The following is a 25,581-nucleotide window of genomic DNA, read 5'->3' on the forward strand; positions in this document are numbered from 1 at the left end:
TGTCATTAGATTTCATCATAATCCATAATGGACTTTCAACTTCTTACATCCTTAAGTACCAATCTTCCCTATTTATCTTAATTACCAGTCATATCTTAATAACCTTCGAAAGCTAGTAGTTTTGGTTACTGTTTACTTACTCTTGAGCAATTCGATAGGAGAAATAAAATGTTAAAACTGTTAATGTTCAACAGTTATTTGGCAACTGAGAAATCTACTCAATCATAAAAAATAAAAATCTAAGTTATTAAATCCAGAGGACTGAAAAATGTTATTATAGTAGATTTCTTCAAATAATGGTTTAGGCACTATATTTTCTTTTACTTTGCATTGTTTTAATATGCTAATATTTTGCTTAAAAATTATTTTAAATTTCCCATCAATTCGAATAGTTATCACATGAATCACAAAGGAAACCCTGTTAACTTACTCTTCTTTTAAGTGTGACTCTGATTTTTGATTGGTTGGTTATTAATCGAACAGGAGCGCACATAATTTCAAGATGTGAACTTTGGGTAGCATCTGCCTCTATTCGAATCATCTGCCAATTTATTTCTTTAAATGTCAAAACCTAAAGAGAACACAGAGGTTGGCTTCACTTACTCATACAAAACAGAATGTGAAAAATGTAGGTTAAAAAAAAAAGAAATAGAACTGTATCTCTTCACTAATTTTCATGACATTCTCAATAGTCACTATGATTTTATTTTTTGAAATTGTATTCTTCCAGCAAATTCAGTAACACATCTTCATAATTATAGTCATCATCTATAAAGTTGTTAATATTTTTATTCTAAGTAATTTAATTTTACTATTAAGTACAAAGATCATTGGAATCATGGGATCAAGAATTTAAATGACATATTTTAGTTTGGTAAATGTAAAATTCAATTCTGAGTACCTGTGAAGTTAAAATAGGATTATTAGCTCAGAGTTGAAAAATTACAATAAAGATATTAAAATACGAGTATTTAATAATGAGTAAGATTAAAACAGAGATAAATATAGCTAAAAAGCAAATCTAGTAGTATGTGAATCTAGGTTACCATAAGAAGTAATTATTTTAAACATACTTTTATTTATCAGTGACTAAAGTAATTTTTAAGCAACAACAACAAAAAAATCTTTACCTCTCCTCTCTGTGGATCTTGGATACGAGTAAATCTTAAATCTCCATGCTCCCAGTTTGCATTCACACTATAGATCCGCAGCTGGGAAAGTTCAAAGGATGCATTGAAGGCTTTTGCTCCAATGCGGATGACAATGGAATTTACAGAAACAGTGATTCCCTCAACTACTTTTTCAGCAAAGCTGTATTCACTGGAAAACAAAATATAATGTGCTAAAGCCAAAAAGTCATTAAAAGAAAAAAAGTTATCTGTTAATATTCTCAAACATGTATGCAAACTATCATAGTATTTATTCTTTTTGGCTTAAAAAAACCAAATTTTTGTTAAAACAATAGCCTAGCCTGGTCACATGTAAGTTATAAAATACTCTTCTCAAAATGATAAAAAGATTTTTAAAATTGGAGGTTATTTCCTAAATTAAATTATTGATATCAGCATCTCAAAAAGTATCAGTCCAGACAGCAGGCATCTATAACAAATAAGAGAGCTGAATTTTTGACACAAAGAAGGATGAAGGAGCCAGTGAAATGTAATTTCATAATTTCGGAATAAGGTTAAAAAAGTTCACATTCTCTAATTCAATTCAACAAATACTTATTGAGCATCTACTATATAAACAACACTGGGACATAAGGAAAACTAAAATATAGTTATGGCATTATAGGGCTCACAAGTTACTTGGGGAAGAAATAAAACACCCTAGTAACTAAAACATGAGGCAATTTGTAATTGTTTTTTAAAAAGGGAATCAGCCGTACATTTGGTAGAGGAAGAAATTGCTTATAACTAGGAAGAAATATATCCAGGAAAAAAAGATGAAGTTTCCAAAGAGAGAGATGGGAAGGAAGGGAAACCCTGGAATGGAGAAAGCATGAGCAAAGGCACAGATAAGTAGGAGAGCAGGGGTTATGTTATAAGAATGTTAAGTAGTACAGTATAACTAGAATATAAACTATCAATATATTTTGGCTGGAGGGAAGGTAAAAGTTTGCCCAACTAGTATATTATTTCCATGGTCATCAATCAATATGACTATTATTCCTAACTCTATGTCTTCATCCAGATCTGGAACTTCAGACTATAAAATTCAAATGTCCCTTGGGGAGCAAAATTGGCCTCAACTGAAAACCAATGAGTAAAACGAAAATTTTTCTGATAAAATTAAGTCTCAAAATCATAGGCTTTATCTAAATCCAATTTGCAAGCATTCTTTACTTAATGAATTTTATAATAATCCAAAAGGTCTATAATTTTTTAGGCATCAATTTAACTCTTAAGAATCATAAAAGCTCCTTTGATGCATAGAATGAATGATATCCATCTGATTTATAGAATGCCTAAGCTGATCTGCTTTCATTTTCTGCTACTGCTCTGCCTTTGGTTTATCATTACTATTTAAATATCAAGAAAAATAAGATGAATACTAGTAAAAGAGGCTAAATTCAATTCTGCTACTTTTGTAATGTATAATGTATACTAAAACTGTACAATGTGTGATGGGAAAGGTGACTGAAATAGAGACTGAGGTTAGTGGATTTTAGTTTATGTTCCCTTACTACAAATAATAGAGATGATTAAAGGTAAAAATAAAGTGAAAAAGAAAACACAAAACAATGAATGCATAAATCAACCAATGACTCAACCAATGGAACAACAAATCAGCAAGGAAAAAAAAAAATAGAGATGACTCTAGGAAAGAATTCCCTTTGCCAGTCATACAGATTAATGGAAATAGCTTACCTCTGTCCTGAAGCAGTTGCAATTGGTGATGGGCCATTAGGGTTTCGTGGTTCTTCACATGTACTCATTTCCATTATTACTTTATCTAAAGACTAACAGAAATGCATTAAAACTGTAAGCAATTAGATATTTTATGTATATTATAAAAATATTTAAGACTATATCCTCTTTCATTTCTTTATGAGCTAAGTAAATAGTAAGTGAAAGGAGTCATTTTAAGTGCCACTCTAAAGGCCTAAAGAGACAAGTATCAAAACAGAAGACAATGTACTCAGTCCTTTCTCAAGGCACTTACTATATGGTGGGAAAATTGTGTGTTTTATAGGAGCATAAGAGAAAAACAATAAGAAGTAGCCAGCCCTAACCAGTTTGGCTCAGTGGATAGAGGGTTGGCCTATGGACTGAAAGGTCCCAGGTTCAATTCCGGTCAAGGGCATGTACCTTGGTTACGGGCACATCCCCAGTGGGATGTGTGCAGGAGGCAGCTTATCAATGTTTCTCTCTCATCGATGCTTCTAACTCTCTATCCCTCCCCCTTCCTCTCTGTAAAAAATCAATAAAATACATTTAAAAAGAAAAAAAAAAGCCATATACTGCTGAGAAAATCATATTTTATACAAGTGCAATTTCTAATCCTAGAATGTGTTAATTTTAAAAGTTAGACATTTAGATAAATGTTTATTTCTGAAGCAATTCAGAACTCACCAAACAGATGGGATGTGTTTTCAGTTTTGTCCATGGGATCTGAAAAAAAGAAGTTTCTTTCTTTAAAATGAATCATTAAAAAGATGTAAAACGGTAACCAACACAGTTTCTTTCTTAATATAGTGACAGATATACCAAATTGTAACAGATGACTTCTTTCTTAAAATGCAAAATAAAATGAGCAATTCATTCATACTCTTAAAATTAGATGTGTCTATCCCAGGGGTGGGCAAACTTTTTGACTCGAGGGCCACAATGGGTTCTTAAACTGGACCGGAGGGCCGGAACAAAAGCATGGATGGAGTGTTTGTATGCACTAATATAAATTCAAAGTAAAGGAGCGGAGGGGAGAGCAAGAGAACCCTCCGCTCTTTCGGCTCCACGGGCCAGATAGAACAGCCGAAGGGGCCGGATCCAGCCCGCAGGCCGTAGTTTGCCCACGGCTGGTCTATCCTATATAATAAAAGACTAATATGCAAACAGACCAAACGGCCGAACAACTGAACAACCATATAACCGGTCACTATGATGTTTGATGACCACCAGGGAGCGTGCGCGGAACATGGCGGGCGTCGGCCACGGTGGGATGGTGAAGCAGGTGAGCAGGGGCGCCAGACCAAGGTGGGGCGCCAGTCGCTGTCATTGGGGCAAGCCTCTGGTGGTTACTGAAAATTCTTTGCTCCAGCGCGCCACGGTCCTGCCTGGCGCTTGCACCTGCCGCCGGCCCTGTTTGCACCCACTGCTGGCGCCAGAGCCTCCGCTCACACCCACTGCCGGTGCCCAGTGCCAGCCCCCATTGCTCGGTGCCATCAGCGGGTGCGAGTGGTGGCTGCCGGCCCCGATCGCCCGTCAGGACTTCTCCACCTCCCCCTGCTCCTAAGGGGTGAATGGGGCAGCAGCCACTGCTGGCACAGGCCCCAATCACTCTCGCCTTCAGCGGGTGCGAGTGGGGCCGGCACCATCAGCATGTGGAAGCGGCAGTGGAAGGAGCAGGGCTGCCGGCAGACAGGGGGCTGGGGGGCCTTGACAGATAGGCCAAGACCCGCCCCTGTGCCTACCACAGCCTCGTAGCCCACAGTTCCTTTCAAGGTGCACAAATTTGTGCACTGGACCCCTAATCTATATATATAAAATTCTAAGCGACCATCGGACCAGCAGGTAGGTATGACAAACACTGACCACCAGGGGGCAGACGCTCAACACAGGAGCTGCCAAGCTGTGGTGACTTGGCAGCAGCAATTCTCCGGTGACTCACCCCAGAACTAGAGAGGAGGAGCCCAATTCCAGGGTGTGTCACTGGAGAACCACCCTCTCGCAATCTGGGACTCCTTGGGAGATGTCGGAGAGCCAGTTTCAGCCTGATCCCTGCAGGCCAGGCCCCGGGACCCCACCTGCCAGAGGGACCCCGCTCACTCTGCAGACGACCTTCAAGCCATGTGGCCACCCCAGGTGCGGCCAGCCAGGGAGAAACCACTGGAGGTTGTCTCCAGGGCGTGTCAGGCCGTCTCACCCAGTCACACCCTGATGGCCACCTTCTAATTAACTTCCTTCCAATGTGCATGAATCCATGCACCGGGGGCACTAGTAATATATAAAAGACTACTCATATGTTTAATCATCATTTTAAATAAAAATTTCAGGTTGTCTTAAGTATCTTCTTTTGCCAACCCTTAAAACACATTTTAATTTCATAATTTAGTTAAGACTTCCCAGAAAAGCATAATCAGTATTTTGTTCACTTAACAATTTTTTATATTCTACAATTCTTACCAATCTTTTTATAGATATTCAAGACAAATAAAGAAGTGAGGCCATTGCTATAAAATGTAGGCAATATCAAATAAATATTACTCAAACATAACTTGCACTAAAATACCATGTCATTGGAGATATTTGGGTTTAAGGAGGTTAGAACAAAAAATTAAAGGAGACTTTTTTCCTACAATTTTCTCCTTGGTGCCCAATTTTAATTTTATGAAACAAATTAGCATTCACTATTTCCACTGAGCAGACTTTAAAACTAGGCCTACTCTTTAAGAACTAGAAGTGAAATGACATTAGTGTCAAAGCAAGTAGAAATAAGTTTTAATTAGTAGTAATAATAACAAAAGACTTTAAAATCCTCAAAATAATAAACAAATCAGAAAAAGAGATTAAACTTCAAATAAAAATATACAGATTAAGATAAATTATCAGTCCTTATGTCTTCATTTAAAATGAAGTGTTTACTTATCACAAATTTAAACTGTCACATTTGACAACAAATCTTATAAAAAAATCTTTGAATATTTTACTAATAAATTCACAGTAATTTTATTTAAATGTTAATAACATTAAATGTTTTAAAAATTAAAATCTATAATTTAGTAATTAACATATGACTAAATTCATAAGGCACACATTCAGGTAATTATTTAGAGTAGGGCGTGGGGAACATCTGGCCGACGGGCTGAGTAAGGCATGCGAAATCATTTCGTCTGGCCCTGCCAGGCATTAGGGGTGAGTTAACTAAATGTTTGACCAAATATAGCAGGCTAATTTTTGATCATTTTGTATGACCCTCGAATGATGTTATAAATATTTAAATGGCCCTTGGCAGAAACAAGTTCCCCACCCCCGATTTAGACAAAGGTATTTGTCTTTTTAAACCATGTTAATAAAAATGCTTCTTTATAGAATTATCTAAAGCAAAATACTTATTTTAAAATATAGGGATGAAATAAAAAAAGAAAAAAAAGAAAATGCTTTTCACACATATCAAAATCTCACCCTAATAGATGCTTTATTACAAAAAACTTTGTTGATAGCAAGCCATGTTGGCAAATCCAACATATTCTGGAGCACCTCTTCATCCAACTCCAAATTCTTCAGTTCACCTTCTCCTTTAAGGGTACTTAGATTTATCTTGTCAGGAGATAAATTTTTAGTAAATCTGAAAGAGAATATATATTGACATTTATTTTAGCATCCGTTATGGTAGAGTCATTCTTACAAATATACAGAGCATTAAAAATGTAATAGCAGCACTAAGAAACCCAAAACTTCAGTGACAAGCTCTGCTTTAATCCATGTTTTTCAAGTTTTATTTTTTGTTTTCATCTCTGTTGTCCATAGCTCTATTACAGAAAACCTAGTACTTTTGTCATACATTTAAATCATATACCCATATGTAATCAGAACTGTGGTTCTCACTGTCTTGCAAATTTGAGTATTTACTGAGTATCCATTGTTTCCCAGGCACTATGAAAGGGAGTGCATATCACATTTTGTTCACTTTGCTATACACTACATCACAAGAGGGAATATTCCTATTCCACTCCAACCTACAAGGAAGGTTAGGAAAAACGGGACTCTAGAAGTAGGAACAGCAGCAATAGTGTTCCTTTTCTTTTTTTCTAATTTATTTTTTAAATAATTTTGTATTTTCAATTATAGTTGATATACAATATTATATTAGTTTCAAGTGTGCAACCCAGTGACTAGACATTTATATAATTTATAAAGTGATCACCCTGATAAATCTAGTAGCCATCTGACACCATACATAGTTATTAAAAAACTAGTGACCCGGTTCATGAAATTCGTGCACATTAAAAGGGGATTAATTAGCCCTAACCAGTTTGGCTCAGTGGATAGAGCGTCGGCCTGCGGATTGAAGAGTCCCAGGTTCGATTCTGGTCAAGGGCATGTACCTTGGTTGCAGGCACATCCCCAGTAGGGGGTGTGCAGGAGGCAGCTGATTGATGTTTCTCTCTCATCGATGTTTCTAATTCTCCATCCCTCTCCCTTCCTCTCTGTAAAAAATCAATAAAAATATATTTAAAAAATAAAAATAAATAATAAATAAATAAAAGGGGATTAATTAGAGGAAATATTTTAATATTGCTACTTACTCTTTCTCTATAATAGAAGTGTCAGAGATGAAAGAAAATTAGTAAAATGTATATGAAAATCTTCCTCCTGTCAGAGTCCGGGGCTCACTACGGGACCCAGAGTCAAGTCCCCACCCACCCACGTGTGCCTCGAAATCGCGCAAGATCCAGACCCAGCCGGCCCACCCCCATTGGGCTAGATCCAGACCCCGTCAAGCCCTGCTGGGTGGGGGGGCGCAGCCTCAGGTCACCTGGCCCAGCGCTGGAGCAGGGGGCGCGGCCTCAGGTCCCCCAGCGCTGGGGTGGGAGGTGCAGCCTGAGGTCCCCCATCAAGCCCTGCCAGGCAGAGGGTGAAGCCTAAGGTCCCCAGTCAAACTCTGCCGGGCGGGGGACGTGGCCTGAGGTCCCACGTCAAGTCCCGCCAGGGAGGGGGCACAGCCTAAGGTCCTGCAGCCTGGTGTCGGGGCAGGGGGCGCAGCCTGAGGTCCCCTGTCAAGCCCCACCAGGCAGGGGGCACAGCCTCAGGTCTCCTGCCCCAGCCCAGTACCATGCAGCCTCAGGTCCCTGCTGATTGCTCATTAAGGCTCATTTCGGGAACTCGGCCTCTGCTGTGGCCGCAGCCATCTTGTGTTACGGGATCCCCTCCTCTGCTGTGGGTGCAGCCATCTTGTGTTACGGAATCCCTATCTCCACTGTGGGCGCAGCCATCTTGTTATGGCGTGATGGTTAATTTGCATATTCCCTCTTTATTATATAGGATTATTGACTATATTCCCTATGCTGTAATTCATAAGACAGGCCGTTTGTATAGAAAATCCACTGGAAACAGCTTGGGTGGGCCAGCAAGTTAGATGGGGTGGAGCGAACACTGTTAGCCAGATTGATGGAGACTCAAATATGGCTCCCCTCTGCTGGCTCTGTGAGGGAAGGGCTCAGCAAAGAAACAATGGTCTCTGCCAGCACTTCTGTAGGTAGGGGAGAAAGCTACAATGTCCCTGGTGCTTTTGAGCTGCTGCCCCAGCACAAGTATTCAGAGCAAGTGAGTACAAGTAAGTCCACGTTAGCACTCCTTTTATTTGTATTGATTGATTAATTTTAGGGAAAGAAAGGAAGGGAGGGAGGTAGAAAGAGAGGAAGAGAAAGAAACATCAATTTGTTGTTCTACTTATTTATGCATTAATTGGCTAATTCTTATATGCCCTCACTGGGGATCAGCCTGACAGAAGATCACTTTATAAGTTATATAGAATTTAGCATTTCAGGGCCATACTCTAACCAACTGAGCTCCCCAGCCAGGGCTGGCACTCCTTTTAGAATCATCCAGTGCTTCCCAGCTTTAGAAACTGAGCCAGATCATTCTAGGAATAAATTATAGTACACACTAGAGGCCCAGTGCACGACATTCATGCACTGGAGGTGAGGGTTCCCCTCAGCCTGGCCTGCGCCCTCTCACAGTCCGAGACCCCTCAGGGGTTGTCTGCTTGCCGGCTTAGGCCCAACCCTGGGTATCGGGCCTAAGCCAGCAGTCAAATATCCCTCTTGCAGTCCAGGGCTCTCGCAGTCTGGGACCCCTCGCTCCTTACCACCCACCTGCAGCAGAAGTGGGAGAGGCTCCTGCCACCACCACTGCACTCACCAGCCATGTACCGGCTTCTGGCTGAGCAGTGCTCCCTCTGTGGGAGCGCACTGACCGCCAGGGGGCAGCTCCTGCGTTGAGCATCTTCCCCCTGGTGGTCAGTTCATATCATAGCGACCAGTCTTCTGCCGTTCGGTCGATGTGTATATTAGGATTTTTATTATATAGGCTATTTTGTTCTAAAAGGTCTCTGAGGTAGGGAATTATACAACTCTATTTAGCAAACGATGTTGGTGTTCTCTATGTGAGACTCGGGTTTACTGCATACCAGGCTCTTTGCAGGCATGCACTACTACCTCATCTAATTCCCAAAATTACCCATTAGGGTAAATACTACTTTTATCCCCACTTTTCACATGAGTAAACATAATGAGTAACTTATTTTCCTAGTGTCACAACTAAATGATAATAACAATAATAAATTTCACACATTTTAAAGTACTTTCATATACATTACTTTATATAATGCTTAAAGCAACCCTAAAATATATAAAATTGCTAATTTCACACAGCAATTACTTTTCAAAAGTGAAACTACATACAAAATTTATTGGCTAACAAGAGTTACTAGCTAGTCTTTTACCTTTTTCTGAAATTAAATAAAGTAGCAAAATGTACTGGGTTTTCTTTTTTTTTTTTATAAATTACAGATTCTTTTTTTTTTTTAATATATTTTATTGATATTTCACAGAGAGGAAGGGAGAGGGATAGAGAGCTAGAAACATCAATGAGAGAGAAACATCGATCAGCTGCCTCCTGCACACCTCCCACTGAGGATGTGCCCGCAACCAAGGTACATGCCCTTGACCAGAATCGAACCCGGGACCTTTCAGTCCTCAGGCCGACGCTCTATCCACTGAGCCAAACCGGTTTCGGCAAAATGTACTGGGTTTTCACATGACCTACACATCAACAAGAATATCAATCAATATGCACATGCTTCTCCATTTATGTTAAACCAGAATTCTTGAGCCATATTTATCTATATTCATATCTTCTCACGAATGTCAACTGAGAAATACAAAGTTCATATCTAACCCATATTTGACCAATAATGCTGTGTTATAATACTTAACTATTAATCATATATAGTTTAATACTATGAAGTTTCCTGATAGCCCACCATTCCTAATTATACAGAACTAGTAGCCCATCACGCGATATTGCGCACAGCAGGCCTCCCGCCGCTTCCGCAGGAGCTGGTGGGAACTGCAGCTCGCCACCGGGAGCTGCACTGCTTCTAGGGGAGCCGTGTGGTTTCCGCGCAAGGTGGAAGCGAGCTGCTGGTGCCCACAGGAGCCGGGAGGGAGCCAAGCCGCTTCCGTGGGAGCCAGGAGGGAGCCGTGCTGCTTCCGCAGGCGGCAGGCCCGCTGTCTCCTCTCCGGGCCTGCGCTCGGCCGCGGAGGCTGTGGGCCGGCCCCCCTGTCTGTGTCCATGTCCGTGTCCACTCCGGGCTCCTGGGGGCCAGCCCGAGCCGGGAGCAACGACAAAGCAAGCATTCCACCAGGCTGCTCATGCTGCCCGCTCTCAGCAGCCGTACCCCCGGGACTGGGGGACTCTGGTGAGGCTGAGAGGACTGGACGCGCCATCTTTGTGACGGAGTGATGGCTAATTTGCATATTACCCTTTTATTATATAGGAGGATAACCTATCACTTCCTTAAGGCAGAACATTAGAGCTAGAAGGGAACATTCAATCAGAACTAATTGCGGATTCACTTTTCAGACACATACAGTGGCAAGCAGTACACTCAAGGTCCCTACTTTTGTGCAGGTTTCAGTTTAGTTGGAAAGATGGAAGATCAAATAGACTGTATGACTGAGAGAGCATACAGTAGGGAGTCTTAATACAGAGCTTCTTTGAAACAAGAACTTTTGAGTTGACATCTAAAGGATGAGTAGTAGACACCAACTACAGAAGGAAAAGAAGGTGGCAGGGCAAGAAAGTATTTCAAAAAGAGGAAATAAAGCATCTAAAATTTCTGAGGCAGGAGGGAGTGTGGTATAAAATAGAACTAACAAAAGATCAGCGTGTGGAATGTAGCAAGAGGGACAGGACAGGACAGTAGAAGATAAATCTAGAAGGACAAAGAGGAGACCAATTATCCAAGGCCTTGACCATTCTGTTCATTAACTCATTCATTCAATTAATTTTAATTGCTACAGCAGGTCCTCAAATAATGTCATTCTGTTAGAACATTGATGAGACACCACAGGAACTTAATTCTTGTTTATATCCATTAGCCTATGGAAAAATTGGTTTCATTATACATTCTTTCGTCACAGTTCTAAGAACCTATTGATAACATTAAATGACGTCTTACTGTTCCTACAATTTAATGGGCACTGGGAATTTTAACAATTATAAAAAATGTCTGTATTCATGGAGCTTAATGGGGGCAGGGAAGTGGGAGAATTAAAAAATACAAAGGACTAAAAAATAAGTTAAATATGCAGTAGGCTAGGTTCTGATATCTATGGAGAGAAAAAAATAAAGCAAAATAGTAAGACAGGAGGTATAAGCAGAGGACCTTTTAATTTTTTTAAGGGTGGGCAGGAAAAGCCTCTTTGAAAATTTGACATTTGGGCAAAGAGCTGAAGGAAGTAAGGTACTAGCTATGCAAATAACACCAGAAGAAAAAATGCCCCAGGCAGAGGCAAAGCAAGGACAAAAACTTGAGGTAGAAACATGCTTGGCATGTCTAAGGAACAGCAAGAAGGCCAATGTGACCGGAGGACATGAACAAGGGCAAGAGTAAAAGGAGATGAGGTTAGAGAAATAACAGGGGCTAGATCATGCAGGATCTTTTAAGCCACTCTAACGACCCTGGCTTTTGCTCTGAGTAAAAATGAGAGTGACTAGAGATGGTTTTAACTAGAACAAGAGACTTTCATTTTTAAAGAATCACTCCACTGAAAAGATATAACAGGAAGACATGGGCAGAAGCAGGGAGCCCAAACAGGAGGCTACTGCAACAATCCAGTTAAGAGAAGCTGCTGCCCTAACCGGTTTGGCTCAGTGGATAGAGCGTTGGCCTGCGGACTGAAAGGTCCCAGGTTCGATTCCGGTCAAGGGCATGTACCTTGGATGCGGGCACATTCCCAGTAGGAGGTGTGCAGGAGGCAGCTGATCGATGTTTCTCTCTCATCGATGTTTCTCTCTCATCGATGTTTCTAACTCTCTATCTCCCTTCCTCTCTGTAAAAAATCAATAAAATATATTTTTTTTAAAAAAGAGAGAAACTGCTGCCTTGGATCAAGCAGGAAGTGGTGAGAAGGGAACAGTTTAGATATATTCTGAAGATAAAGCCAACAGAATTTGATTATACAGACTGAATTCAAGGATAACTCCAAGGTTTTTGGTCTAAGTCAGTGGTCGGCAAACTGCGGCTCGCGAGCTGCAGTCTGCTGCTCTGTTGACTAATGAGTTTGCCGATCACTGACATAGACTCTCGATTCCAATAATTACAGGCTGTTGTTGTTCCTTGTGATTAAGCCCCTATCCCAGTGGTCGGCAAACTCATTAGTCAAAAGAGCGGCAAACCTTGGCTTGCGAGCCGCAGTTTGCCGACCACTGGTCTAAGTAAACGGAAGAATATAATTGCCATTTATTGGAGTAAAGAGGTAGAGGAAGAAATAAATTGAAATTAAAGATTAGAGCCCTAACTGGTTTGGATCAGTGGATAGAGCGTTGGCCTGCAGACTGAAAGGTCCCACGTTCGATTCCGGTCAAGGGCATGTACCTTGGTTGCGGGCACATCCCCAGTAGGGGGTGTGCAGGAGGCAGCTGATCGATGTTTCTCTCTCATCGATGTTTCTAACTTGCTATCCCTCTCCCTTCCTCTCGGTAAAAAATCAATAAAATATATTTTAAAAAAAAGAAATTAAGGATTAGAATTTAGGCTTTATAAAGGTTAGTAGTTGAATATACAGATCTCATTCAGTAACTACAGATAGAAATTTTGTAATCACCAGTGTTATAGATAGTGTTCATGGTTGCAAGATGGAGATGGAAAATAAAATGGCTCAAAGACTGTGGCCAGGGATCATTAAGAGGCCAAGGCAATGTATAAGAAACCAATGAAGGAGATTAAGAAGAAGGACCAATGAGAAAGGAGAAAAACCAGGTTTGGTTTGGTTTTCAAGTGAGAAGTCAGCGGGCTTATATGCTGATGACAATCATGCAGAAAAAAGAAATCTATTGATGGTACCAGAAGGACAGACAATCCTTGATCAGGAGACAGCAGATAAAGTATACAAGAGAAGGGGTTGGCTTTGAATAATTTTGACTTTGGAAAGCATGTTAATGTTCTACATATGTAAAAAATAAAATAAAATGAGAAAAATAAAACTGAAGAAGAAAAAAACACCTAAAACTGAAAGCAACTGAAACAACTGAACCAATTGTACTTCAAAAATACTATAACCACACTGAAGGAGAAAACAAAAAGGAAGGAAGGATAGACAAAGGGACAGATGTACAAAGACTAATCTAAATGACTCATGAACACAACATTTTATTATATATCCTGGTGTTGAGCAGAAAGGAGTGTGTGTGTGTGTGTGTGTGTGTGTGTGTGTGTGTGTGTGTGAAATCAGGCAACGTCTTGACTGGTTATGTACAAGAATGTTCATCTTAATGATATTTACAAAGGGAAAAAAATGAAAGCAGCTAAGTGTCCAAAAAGAAATAAACCCTTTAATTATGATACATTATGTTATACACATAGCAAGGACTATATTTTGATAATTTTATAAAGAAATGTTTATATTATAATGTCTGGTGAAAATACAAGGTTCAAAATTATACCCTGTGATTTCAATTATGTAAAGCCTCATTATAAAATCTCAAATACCAAGAGTACCTATGTTTTTGACCAGATTTTAGGTTTACTTCTTCTTTATACTTTTCTGTATGTTTAAAATATATACGGAGCATATGTCACTATTATAAGGACAAAAGTTCAACCAAAACCCCAAAAGACAGGCCTGGCAAGAGTAAAAGTGAAAGATGAAAAGATTAAAATACATGTAATTCGCAAGAAATTCTATCTTTTAATTAGTTCATAACAAAGGGATAACATCTGCAAAGAGCATGGGCCTTAAAGTCAGACAAAAGGTTTGAATTTTAGTTTAGCCACTTACTGTGATATCTCTCTAACTCAATTTGTTCAACTGTAAAATGGAGAAAATAATACTAACCTCAAAATATTTTAGTGAGGATTAAAGATATGTAAACCACCTGATACAAAATAGATCTTTAATTGAGTTCTCTTTTTCCTTCCCTCTTTCTATTTAGTTTAAATTATTAACACACTGATTTTAGTTTTAATTGGAGCAATATAAAAAAAAATCATGCTGCCGAAACTGGTTTGGCTCAGTGGATAGAGCGTCGGCCTGCGGACTGAAAGGTCCCAGGTTCGATTCCGGTCAAGGGCATGTACCTTGGTTGCGGGCATGTCCCCAGTAGGGGGTGTGCAGGAGGCAGCTGATTGATGTTTCTCTCTTATCGATGTTTCTAACTCTCTATCCCTCTCCCATTCTCTCTGTAAAAAATCAATAAAATATATTAAAAAAAAAAATCATGCTTATCCAAATAAGATTTTTAAATGGCTGAGCTTCTGAGCTAATTTTGAAAACACCTTATACTATGACTAGTGGCCCAGGGCAAGAAATCACACGCAGTAGGCCGCCCGCCGCTTCCATGGGAGCCGGCGGGGGCCATAGTGCTCCCATGGGAGCCAGCAGGAGCCACGTCACTTCCACATGAGGTAGGTGGGAGGAAGCCGCACCACTTCCACAGGAGGCGGGGCGGGGGAGGCACTGAAAGGTGCTCCATGCATCTCCTGGTGACCGGTCCCGCACGCAGCCTCGCCCACCACGCACGCCTGCTGCACATGCAGCCTCCTGCTGATCGGTCATTACGCGTGAGGCCGTGATGCCCATTTGCATATTAGCCCTTTATTATATAGGATATCTTGTATTTAAAAACATTTTAAATAGGGTGGGGGTGGCCAGGGAGAGGTCAATGGGAGGAAAAGAAGACACATGTAATACTATATGTAATACTTAAACAATAAAGATTTTAAAAAAAAGAAACAATAGAAAAAAAAACATTTTAAATAGAAAGCTGAAAATATATTGGTAACTCTTACAACCACAGCTATTAGAAAGCTGGTTTCTTATATTGGGTAGGCAATGTATATATCATACTATTTATCTTCTATTACTTCTATTACTCACATGCTAGACTTTAATTTACCTATGTTTAAATCTGGCACAAATGTTTCCCAATCATTTATTAATATAATTATGCTTCTTCCAAAATCAGAAAGGAGTGAATGGTTCTTTAACCACATGTGTTATAATTTAATTGATATAGGAAAAGCAGGCTTTCATGAAGTGTATACTAGGCAAACCAAGTGAATAATATACATAAAAGAGCATTAAGACATAAAAGAGAAATGTGTCTACCTATGCTTCTTCCAAGTGTTGCTGCCAGCCCTTTGGACTAAATTGCCACTTGAGGGAGGATCCAAGATGGCGGCACAGGTAAACACCTAAACTGATGCCTCGCACAACGATTTCAAAACTACAACTAAAGGACAAAAGGTCTATCACCCAGAACCACGGGAAAGCTGACTGAGAGGAAGTTCTACAACTAGAAGGAAAGAGAAAAGAGCATTGAGACGTGCACAAGCGCTAAAAAGCTGAGGGACAGAGGTGCGCGATCCAGGATGGTGGCAGGCGTTGCTTTTTTCAACCCAAAGGGAGACAAGCCCCCGATTACTCCGAAATCCAGTTTCTGGGGAGACGCGGGGGACCCAAACTCCTACGGGGAGAAGCAGGACTATCAGCTGTCGGGTCAGACAGTGAGGGTGGCTTGCTTGCAGGGCTGCACGCAGGAATAATTGTTTACTGAGCTGGGGCGCGGGACACGGGGACCCGGTGGGAGACACAGAGCCGGCTTACTGGCAGCCATCGCTCTTTGCCACGCCCTAGCCTAGTGACACCCTGAGACCCCGCCCCTCACAACCTACAAACCCACCCAAGCACCAAGCAGCAGCTTTAGCATATGAATGGCCTGCCCTATCCCAGCTTAACCTAGCAAACTTGCAGCCCAGGTCATACAGCACCAAAACCTCCAAACCCCAAGCAAAGAGGAGAAAACTGTAGTTCTCGCTGTAGCTCCTGCTGGGTGGCCTCAGACAGTAGCTGACCTGCACCCCATTGGAGATCCAGAAGCCAGTGTACCTAGTGGTCAGTGTGAGACACCAGATTTAAAATCCTCACATCCATAAATGACACATTCAAGAGGCAGACTCAGTGAGCACCAAAGCCCCACTGAAACAAGTCCTGCACCATAAGCGTGTCTCAGGCACAGCAGTTCTTCCATTATAGACACAGCGGGTCCTCACAGCCATTTGCCCTGGAGGTCAATTCCTCCCAGTGTACCAACAGCAATCAAGGCTTAACTACACCAAGACTTTGTACTCAGCCCACAAAGGGGTGTACCAAGAGCGTCCACCTCAGGTGATTGGGGAGGCTGAGCTACTGGCCCCTATAGGCCACCTACCACACAAAGCCGCTCCATCAACACAGGGAAGCAGCCAAAATGCGGAGACAAAGAAACATGTCACAAATGAAAGAAATGGAGGAAAGCAAACTACTGGATGACATAGAGTTCAGAACCACATTTATAAGGTTACTCAAGAATCTTCTAAAAACCTCTGAGGAACTTAGTGAGACCTTTAAGGATCTTAATGAGAATGCCAAAAAAATGGAAAAGGACCAGTCAGAAATTAAGCATACACTGTCTAAAATAAAGAATATACAGAAACTGAACTGTAGATCAATGTACCCCAAGAATCAAACCAAAGATCTGAAATATGAGGAAACAAAAAACACCCAACCAGAAAAACAAAAAGAAAAAAGAATCCAAAAATATGAAGATAGTGTAAGGAGCCTCTGGGACAACTTTAAGCGTACCAACATCCAAATTTTTGGGGTGCCAGAAGAAGAGAGAGAGCAAAATATTGAAAACCTATTAGAAGAAATAATGACAGAAAACTTTCCCTACCTGGTGAAAGAAATAGACTTACAAGTCCAGGAAGCGCACAGAACCCCATACAAGAGGAATCCAAAGAGGACCACACCAAGACACATCATAATTAAGACAAAGAGAGAATCTTGAAAGCAGCAAGAGAAAAACGGTTAGTTACCTACAAGGGAGTACCCATACGACTGTCAGCTGATTTCTCGGCAGAAACTATGCAGGCCAGAAGGGAGTGGCAAGAAATATTCAAAGTGATGAAAAGCAAGAACCTATAACCAAGATTACTCTACCCAGCAAAGCTATCATTCAGAGTTGAAGGTCAGATAAAGAGCTTCACAGACAAGAAAAAGGTAAAGGAGTTCATCACCACCAAACCAGGATTACATGAAATGCTGAAGGGTATTCTTTAAGAAAAGGAAGAAGAAGAAGAAAAAGGTAAAGATAAAAATTATGAACAACAAAATGACATCAAATACATACCTACCAACAAGTGAATCTAAAAATCAAGTGAATAAAAAATCTGAAGAACAGAATGGACTGGTGAATATAATAGAATCAGGGACATAGAAAGGGAGTGGACTGACAATTCTCCGGGGGAAGGGGGTATGAGAGGTGCTGGAAGAGATTGGAAAAAATCTTACACCTATGGATGAAGACAGTGGCCGGGGGTAAGGGCATAGGGTGGGGTGGAGTGGGGAATCAGATGGAGGGGAGCTATGGGGGGAAAAAAAAGAGGAACACCTGCAATAATCTGAACAATAAAGATTAAAAATAAAATTAAAATAAAATTAAATTAAATAAATAAAATAAAATAATAAATAAAATAAAATAAAATAAAATAAATAAAATAAAATAAAATATAAATTGCCACTTGAATTCCCCAGGTAACTAACTGTATTACTCTTCTAAACATTATAATTGAGAAGTGTTATAACTCTAGGCCTTATCCTAAAAAGAATAAATATATCTGAAATAAACCATTCCAGCTGACTACAGAATCATTTAAAGCTGTAAAAAGGTATATAAACATTTTAAAGCAAACTTTTAAAAAATGGTAGAAATTTAGGTCAATTAGTTAAACTCTGAATAACTACTTACTTGGTGGAGATGGGAGTGGGGTTGGGGAATGGAAGCATGAAATCTATAGAAAACAAAGTAGTTATGTTAACAAAGGCTCAAAACAAAGACAAAAGAGAAAGATGACTGACCTGAATATGTCAAAGTTATTAACTGCACAGAAGTCATACCACATAAGAAAGATAAAAATGGCACAACTCTTACTGATATTTTAAATATTCAGAATGCACACGACTGTTTCATTACTATGTATATTATGGCATGCAAAGAGGTTTTAAAATAAATTTGGCCCTGATTCTAGCATTAGTATTATCCTATCTAATAAAAGAGTAATATCCTATCTAATAAAAGAGTAATATGCAAATTAACCATCACTCCGCTACACCCACAAGCCATGCCCACCAGCCACATCCACCAGCCAATCAGGAGTGAATATGCAAATAAACCCAACCAAGATGGCTACAGGCACAGAGAGCAGGAGGGAGGCTTGGGTTTCCCCGGCAATGGAGGAAGCCAAGCTTTCCGCCTGCCCTTGCCGGCCTAGGCCTCCACTCAAGGCTACAAAGTTTCAATGATAAAAGATACATAAACCCAAACAGAAATGGGGGCAGCCACGGAGCTGGAAAGAGCAGGAGGCTAGGGTTGCCCCCGCTGATGGTGGAAGCCAAGCTTTCCGCACACCCTGGCCGGCCCAGGCCTCGCTTAAGGCTACAAAGTTTCAATTATAGAAGATACATAAATCCCAATAGAAATGGCTGCCGCCACGGAGCAAGCAGAAGGCTTGGCTCCGCTCCAGGCTACAAAGTTTCAATTATAGAAGATAAATAAACCCCAGATACCAGGGCCTCCACTTGGGTCGCCAGGGGGTGTGGCCGGCCTGAAAACCACCACAGGCCCCTCGCCCAGGCCACCCCACGCCCCAAGGGAACCGCCACCCTGATCTGGGACACCCTTCAGGGCAAACCAGCTGGCCCCCACCCGTGCACCAGGCCTCTATCCTATCTAATAAGAGAGTAATATGCAGATTGACCATCACTCCAACACACAAGATGGCTGCCCCCATGTGGTCAAAGATCCTACCCCCATGTGGACACAAGATGGCCACCACAAGATGGCCAGCAGGGGAGGGCAGTTGGGAGGGACCGGGCCTGCAAGGGAAGGCAGTTGGGGGTGATCAAGCCTGCAGGGGAGGGCAGTTAGGGGTGACCAAGCCGGCAGAGGAGGGAAGTTGGGGGTGACCAGGCCTGCAGGGAAAGGCAGTTGGGAGGGACCCAGGCCTGTAGGGGAGAGCAGTTAGGGGTGACCAGGCCTGCAGGGGAGGGCAGTTGGGGGGTACCCAGGCCTGCAGGGGAGAGCAGTTGGGGGGGACAAGGCCTGCAGGGGAGAGCAGTTGGGGGGGACCAGGCCTGCAGGGGAGGGCAGTTAGGGGTGACCAGGCCTGCAGGGGAGGGCAGTTAAGGGCAAACAGGCTGGCAGGGGAGCAGTTGGGCATCAATCAGACTGGCAGGGGAGTGGTTAGGGGGTGATCAGGTTGGCAGGCAGAAGCGGTTAGGGGCAATCAGGAAGGCAGGCAGGCGAGCAGTTGGGAGCCAGCAGTCCTGGATTGTGAGAGGGATGTCCTACTGCCCGTTTAAATGGGCAGTAGGACATCCCTCAAGGGGTCCCAGATTGGAGAGGGTGCAGGCTGGGCTGAGGGACACACACCCCCGTGCACGAAGTTCGTGCACCAGGCCTCTAGTATAAAATAAACTTCAAGGTAAATGTATACATTTTATTGGTTAACTTTCTCATATTTTAAACAATGTATCAACTTCAAAACATACATATGCTTCCATTTTATCCAAAACCTTCTTTAATTACACATAATAGAAGAAATGTATTGTTTGTTTTTTCAGTATTAACAATAAAAATAGCTAACTAAAATTCTCAGGCAAATAAAAAAATATGGGTTTGATTTATATATACAATTTACAATCAGTACATATTATTAGAGTATAAATTAAGTGCAAAGCACTATGCTAATAAACATTTAGGGAAAAACCAAGAAAGTAAATCCACATAATCAAGGTTCATAATTTAAGGGAGCACAGCATAAATGCATGAATACTCAAGAAATCCAGCTCCCCTGGGGCGGGGAAGGGGGGGAGGTGCGAGTGGACTAGAAGGGGTTAATGGGGGGGGAGGGGGGACGTATGTAATACTTTTAACAATAAAGATTTAAAAGAATGCCGAAACCGGTTTGGCTCAGTGGATAGAGCGTCGGCCTGTGGACTGAAGGGTCCCGGGTTCGATTCCGGTCAAGGGCATGTACCTTGGTTGCGGGCACATCCCGAGTGGGAGGTGTGCAGGAGGCAGCTGATCGATGTTTCTCTCTCATCGATGTTTCTAGCTCTCTATCCTTCTCCCTTCCTCTCTGTAAAATATCAATAAAATCTATTTAAAAAAAAAAAAAAAAAAAAAAAAAAAGAAAAAAAGAAAGAATTCCAGCTCTGCAAGAAGACAAATACCACTAACTAAACCTCTCAATACCTCAGTTTCCTGATCTGTAAAATGGGGGTAATAATAGTACCTGCCTCATGGGGCTGTTCTGAGCATTAACTGAGTTAGAACACTTAAAATGCTAGGAACTGTCCCTAACACACAGGAAAACTCAGTATGTGTTAGCAACTATTAATATTAAGATACAGGTTAAATAGGAATATCAACAATACAGGGACAGACATTACATAACTAGTGATCACAATTTTCTTTTAAAAATTTTGACTTTAACCCCAACCGGTTTGGCTCAGTGGATAGAGCGTCAGCCTGTGGACTCAAGGGTCCTGGGTTCGATTCCGGCCAGGGGCATGTACCTTGGTTGCGGGCACATCCCCACCAGTGGGGGGTGTGCAGGAGGCAGCTGATTGATATTTCTCTCTCATCGATGTTTCTAACTCTCTCTCCCTCTCCCTTCCTCTCTGTAAAAAATCAATAAAATATATTAAAAAAATTTTTTTTTGACTTTAGCTCTAGCCAGTTTGGCTCAGTGGATAGTACGTCAGCCTGCAGATTGAAGGGTCCCAGGTTCGATTCTGATCAAGGGCATGTACCTTGGTTGTGGGCACATTCCCAGTAGGGGGTATGCAGGAGGCAGTTGATCGATGTTTCTATCTTTCTCCCTTCCTCTCTGTAAAAAATCAATAAAATATATTAAAAAAATTTTTTGACTTTATAAAACACTAAGTATGGCCCGGCCAGTGTGAATCAGTGGATTGACATCATCCCATGCACCAGGCGGTTGCTTGTTTGATTGCCGGCCAGGGAACATGCCTAGTGGGCTCAATCTCCAGTAGGCGGCGTGCAGGAAGCAACCGATGCATGTTTCTCTCTCATCATAGCTGTTTTTATCTCTACCTCTTCCATCCTCTTTCTGAAATCAATAAAAAAAATAAAAACAACCCTTATCTGACGTTCTTCTACACTTACCTCTTTGCATCGTATAATAAATTTCTTGATCTACCTTGTCCTGAAATTGTTTATGGATTCTATTATTGTATATGTTATTAGAGATTCATATCAAGACCTACTATTTTTCTAAACTTAAGAATTAGCTCTGCCACTTGATAATATTTTCTCAAATAATAGTTGTAATTAGAAATAATCATTTCTATTCTACTACAGTTCATGCTATAGCAACTAGATTTTAGAGAATTTAACAATGCATGTTAAATTTTTTAATTAAAAAATTTAAAGTAGGCATTTTTTTTAGATAGTAATTTTGCCTATGGTTTTATTTATTTTTTTAATCTTTCTTGTTGAATGTATTACATTATGTACCCTTTTCTCTCCCGTTGACTTCTAGCCAGCCCTTGCCCGTCCAGGCCTTTAAAATAGGCTCTCTTAATCTGAAGTTCGTGGATGGGATTCAAGGGATTCAGGCTATCTATACTAATAATAGACTAGGGCTGTCACGACCAGACGGACAACTGGTCCAGGGGGGAGCTCTGTGCAGGCGCACTGAGCCCACCGCCAGGCGCGGGAAAGCGGAGTCCAGGCGGGAGCGGCCCAAGCGTGTGTGGCCGGGCAGCCTCGGGTGCCGTGCAGATGGACAGACCGTGCTGGACGGACCGCACTGGATAGTGCTGGCAGGCTGCACAGAGGGCCGCAGAGGTACGGAGCTGTTAGGGCAGTGGCCCATGGGGTCAGCGAGGCTGGGGTACCAGGTAGGCCTTAGGTCCTCGGGTGCTGCCGGGGGAACGTGGCTTTCCAAAGTGGGAGAAAAAGCCCTTCTTTCCAGAAGAACGCAGATGGTTTAAAAGTGCATAGAGAAACTGCGGCGGTACTGAAATGGCTATGTCAGTTCCCCGAGCCGCCTGTCAGTGCCCGACCGCAGGCTTCACTGTGGGGCGTAGGCCTGGACATGGGCCAGGACATGGCCTTGGCAGCCAGATTCACCCCCAGCGTCACCTCAGCGTCACAACTTCACCCACAAGTGGCCATCGCTGCTGGTCTGTGGGCCGCGGTGAGCCGGCACCATGCATGCTCAGGGCAGCGCTCTCTGCGTTTCCGTTAAAAGGCACCGTATGTGATGGGTGCTGTTGATTCCTTAAGGTTGAAATAGGGCAGCCTGAACTTGCTTAGGATGCGATCTTTTCTCCGTATTTTACCGCACATTCTTCTCGGGCTCAGGGAACCGGCAGCCACTGGAGCGCCGGCTTGGCCATCCCACACAGCCAGACGCCACCAGGAAGCACAGAAATGCCAAAGCCCCAACAGAACCCGCCGTGAAACAGACCCCAGTTCACATACTGGAGCGGAAACAGGAAAACAGTGGCACCTGTTGGACTTCAGCTGGGACTGTGCCCGCGGGCCTGTCTGCAGGGTTCCTGCACCCTGGCTGTGGCCCAAAGGCCGAGGAAGCTCTGCAAGCCTTGATTCTGGAGTTATGGATCTTAGCAAGTAGGCAGGTGCACAAAGGTGGAGTCAGAAATAGCAAGGTTAGACTGTGTGTGAGTATGTGCATTTATACACATGTATGCCCACTCTCCCCCCCACCCCCCTGTCTTTTTCTGAGCTGTTTGAGAGCATGCTCTACACATGACAGGATGCCCGGATACTCCCGTGTATTCCCCAAAAGCAGACACTCCTACATAACAATTCTCCACCCAACCACGTGAGAAAATCTCCATTCAAATGGTATTAGGGTTCAATCCACAGACCCCATTTGAATTCTGAAAACTTTGTCAACAATGTTCCCCACTCCCCACGCCCAGGATCCCATCCACTAGGATGGGTCCTCTGTCATTCCTGTCCCTGAGAGTTTTTCAGTTTTAATTAAAAATCATAGACTTGAGGAGAAACCAAGATGGCGGCATAGGTAAACACCTAAACTGCTGCCTCGCACAACAATTTCAAAACTACAACTAAAAGACAGAACGGACACCATCCAGAACCACAGGAAAGCAGGCTGAGTGAAAATTCTACAACTAGAAGGAAGGAGAAAAGCTCACAGAGAATTGGAGGTACGGCAAAGGGGCTTTGTGCGCGCAGAGAGGAAGGGCGGCTGAGAGCCTGGCTGACTTCCTCTGGCGGAAGGGGGAAGGAAGCCTCCGACCGGACTGAACCCTAGTTCTGACTGCACTGAACCCCAGTTCCGGGCGAACCCCTGGGGACCCACGCTCTTGTGGGGGGAGTCTGGACTCTCGGGCGGAGACTCGGGAGCCGGGGAAGGCGGAGGACTGAAAGTGCACACGCGCGCGAGCGCCGGTGCGCACAAAGGCTGCGGGGGTTGCCACAGGCTTTCCCTAGTGGAGGGGAGTCAGAGGATTCTGACTGCACTGAGCCCCAGTTCTGACTGCAGTGAACCCCAGTTCCAGGCGAGCCCCTGGGGACCCACGCTCTTGTGGGGGGAGTCTGGACTCTCGGGCGGAGACTCGGGAGCCGGGGAAGACAGAGGACTGAAAGCGCGCCCGCGCCGGTGCGCACAAGGGCTGCGGAGGTTGCCGCGGGCTTTCCCTGGTGGAGGGGAGTCAGAGGCTCCTGACGGCACTGTGCCCCAGTTCTGACTGCAGTGCACCCCGGTTCCAGGCGAGCCCCTGGGGACCCACGCTCTTGTGGGGGGAGTCTGGACTCTCAGGCGGAGACTCGAGCTGGGGAAGGCGGAGGACTGAAAGCGCACGTGCGCGCAGGGGCGGGGCTGACAGGAAGCCAAGACTGAGGCTCCACCCCATCCAAGCTGAGCACAGAGGCTATTGCAATTCGGCAAGTCTAATCCTATAGGGCTGTCTCCAGCACCGGGCTTCTCCCAGCACAGACACAGCTGATCCTTACAGCCAACTGACCCGAAGGTCAATTCTTCCCAGTGATACCAACAACAATAAAGACTTAATTACAACAAGGCTGTACACACAGTCCACAAAGGGGTGCACCAAGAGTGTCCACCTCAGGTTAACTGGGGAAGCAGACCCACTGGGCCATATTGGAAACCTAGCACAAATATCTGCCTTACCAACTCAGGGAATCAGTGAAAATGCGGCATCAAAGAATCAGATCACAAACGAAAGAAATGGAGGAAAACAAACGACTGGATATAGAATTCAAAACCACGGTTATAAGACTTTTTAAGAATATCCTAGAAAAGGCCGATAAATATAACGAGACCCTCGAAGATATGAAAAAGGACCAACTAGAAATTAAACATACACTGACTGAAATAAAAAATATTATACAGAGACCCAGAAACAGAATAGAGGAACACAAGAATCAAGTCAAAGAATTGAAATACAAAGAAGCAAAAAACACTCAACCGAAAAAGCAAAAAGCAAAAAAAAAAAAATCCAAAAAGTTGAAGATAATGTAAGAAGACTCTGGGACAACTTCAAGCGTACCAACATCAGAATTATGGGGGTGCCAGAAGAAGAGAGAGAGCAAGATACTGAAAACCTATTTGAAGAAATAATGACAGAAAACTTCCCCCACCTGGTGAAAGAAATAGACTTACAAGTCCAGGAAGCCCACAGAACCCCAAACAAAAGGAATCCAAAGAGGACCACACCAAGACACATCATAATTAAAATGCCAAGAGCAAAAGACAAAGAGAGAATATTAAAAGCAGCAAGAGAAAAACAGTTAATTACCTACAAGGGAGCACCCATACGACTGTCAGCTGACTTCTCAACAGAAACTATGCAGGCCAGACGGGAGTGGCAAGAAATTTTCAATGTGATGAATAGCAAGAACCTACAACCAAGATTACTCTACCCAGCAAAGCTATCATTCAGAATTGAAGGGCAGATAAAGAGCTTCACAGATAAGAAAAAGCTGAAGGAGTTCATCACCACCAAACCAGTATTATATGAAATGCTGAAAGGTATTCTTAAAGAAGAGG

At 42.6% G+C, this 25,581-nt stretch overlaps 1 protein-coding gene across 3 annotated transcripts in view; it reads right to left on the reverse strand.

Moving 5' to 3' along the window:
- BLTP3B (bridge-like lipid transfer protein family member 3B) overlaps positions 1-25,581 on the reverse strand; it is an 81,842-nt gene that overhangs the window by 37,438 nt on the left and 18,823 nt on the right. For all 3 annotated transcript variants that reach the window (XR_013960292.1, XM_080662916.1, XM_080662917.1), the window contains 5 exons: positions 6,345-6,507; positions 3,576-3,614; positions 2,871-2,962; positions 1,131-1,320; positions 431-571 (listed from right to left, as the gene is read on the reverse strand). Coding sequence is in view for 2 of the 3 variants with exons in the window: in XM_080662916.1 (XP_080519042.1) it covers positions 431-571; positions 1,131-1,320; positions 2,871-2,962; positions 3,576-3,614; positions 6,345-6,507 (625 nt within the window). In the remaining variant the exon portion in view is untranslated. The remainder of the gene's footprint in view (positions 1-430; positions 572-1,130; positions 1,321-2,870; positions 2,963-3,575; positions 3,615-6,344; positions 6,508-25,581) is intronic.

The sequence above is a fragment of the Plecotus auritus genome, assembly GCF_963455305.1.
Source record: "Plecotus auritus genome assembly, chromosome: 3".
Taxonomy (NCBI): domain Eukaryota; kingdom Metazoa; phylum Chordata; class Mammalia; order Chiroptera; family Vespertilionidae; genus Plecotus; species Plecotus auritus.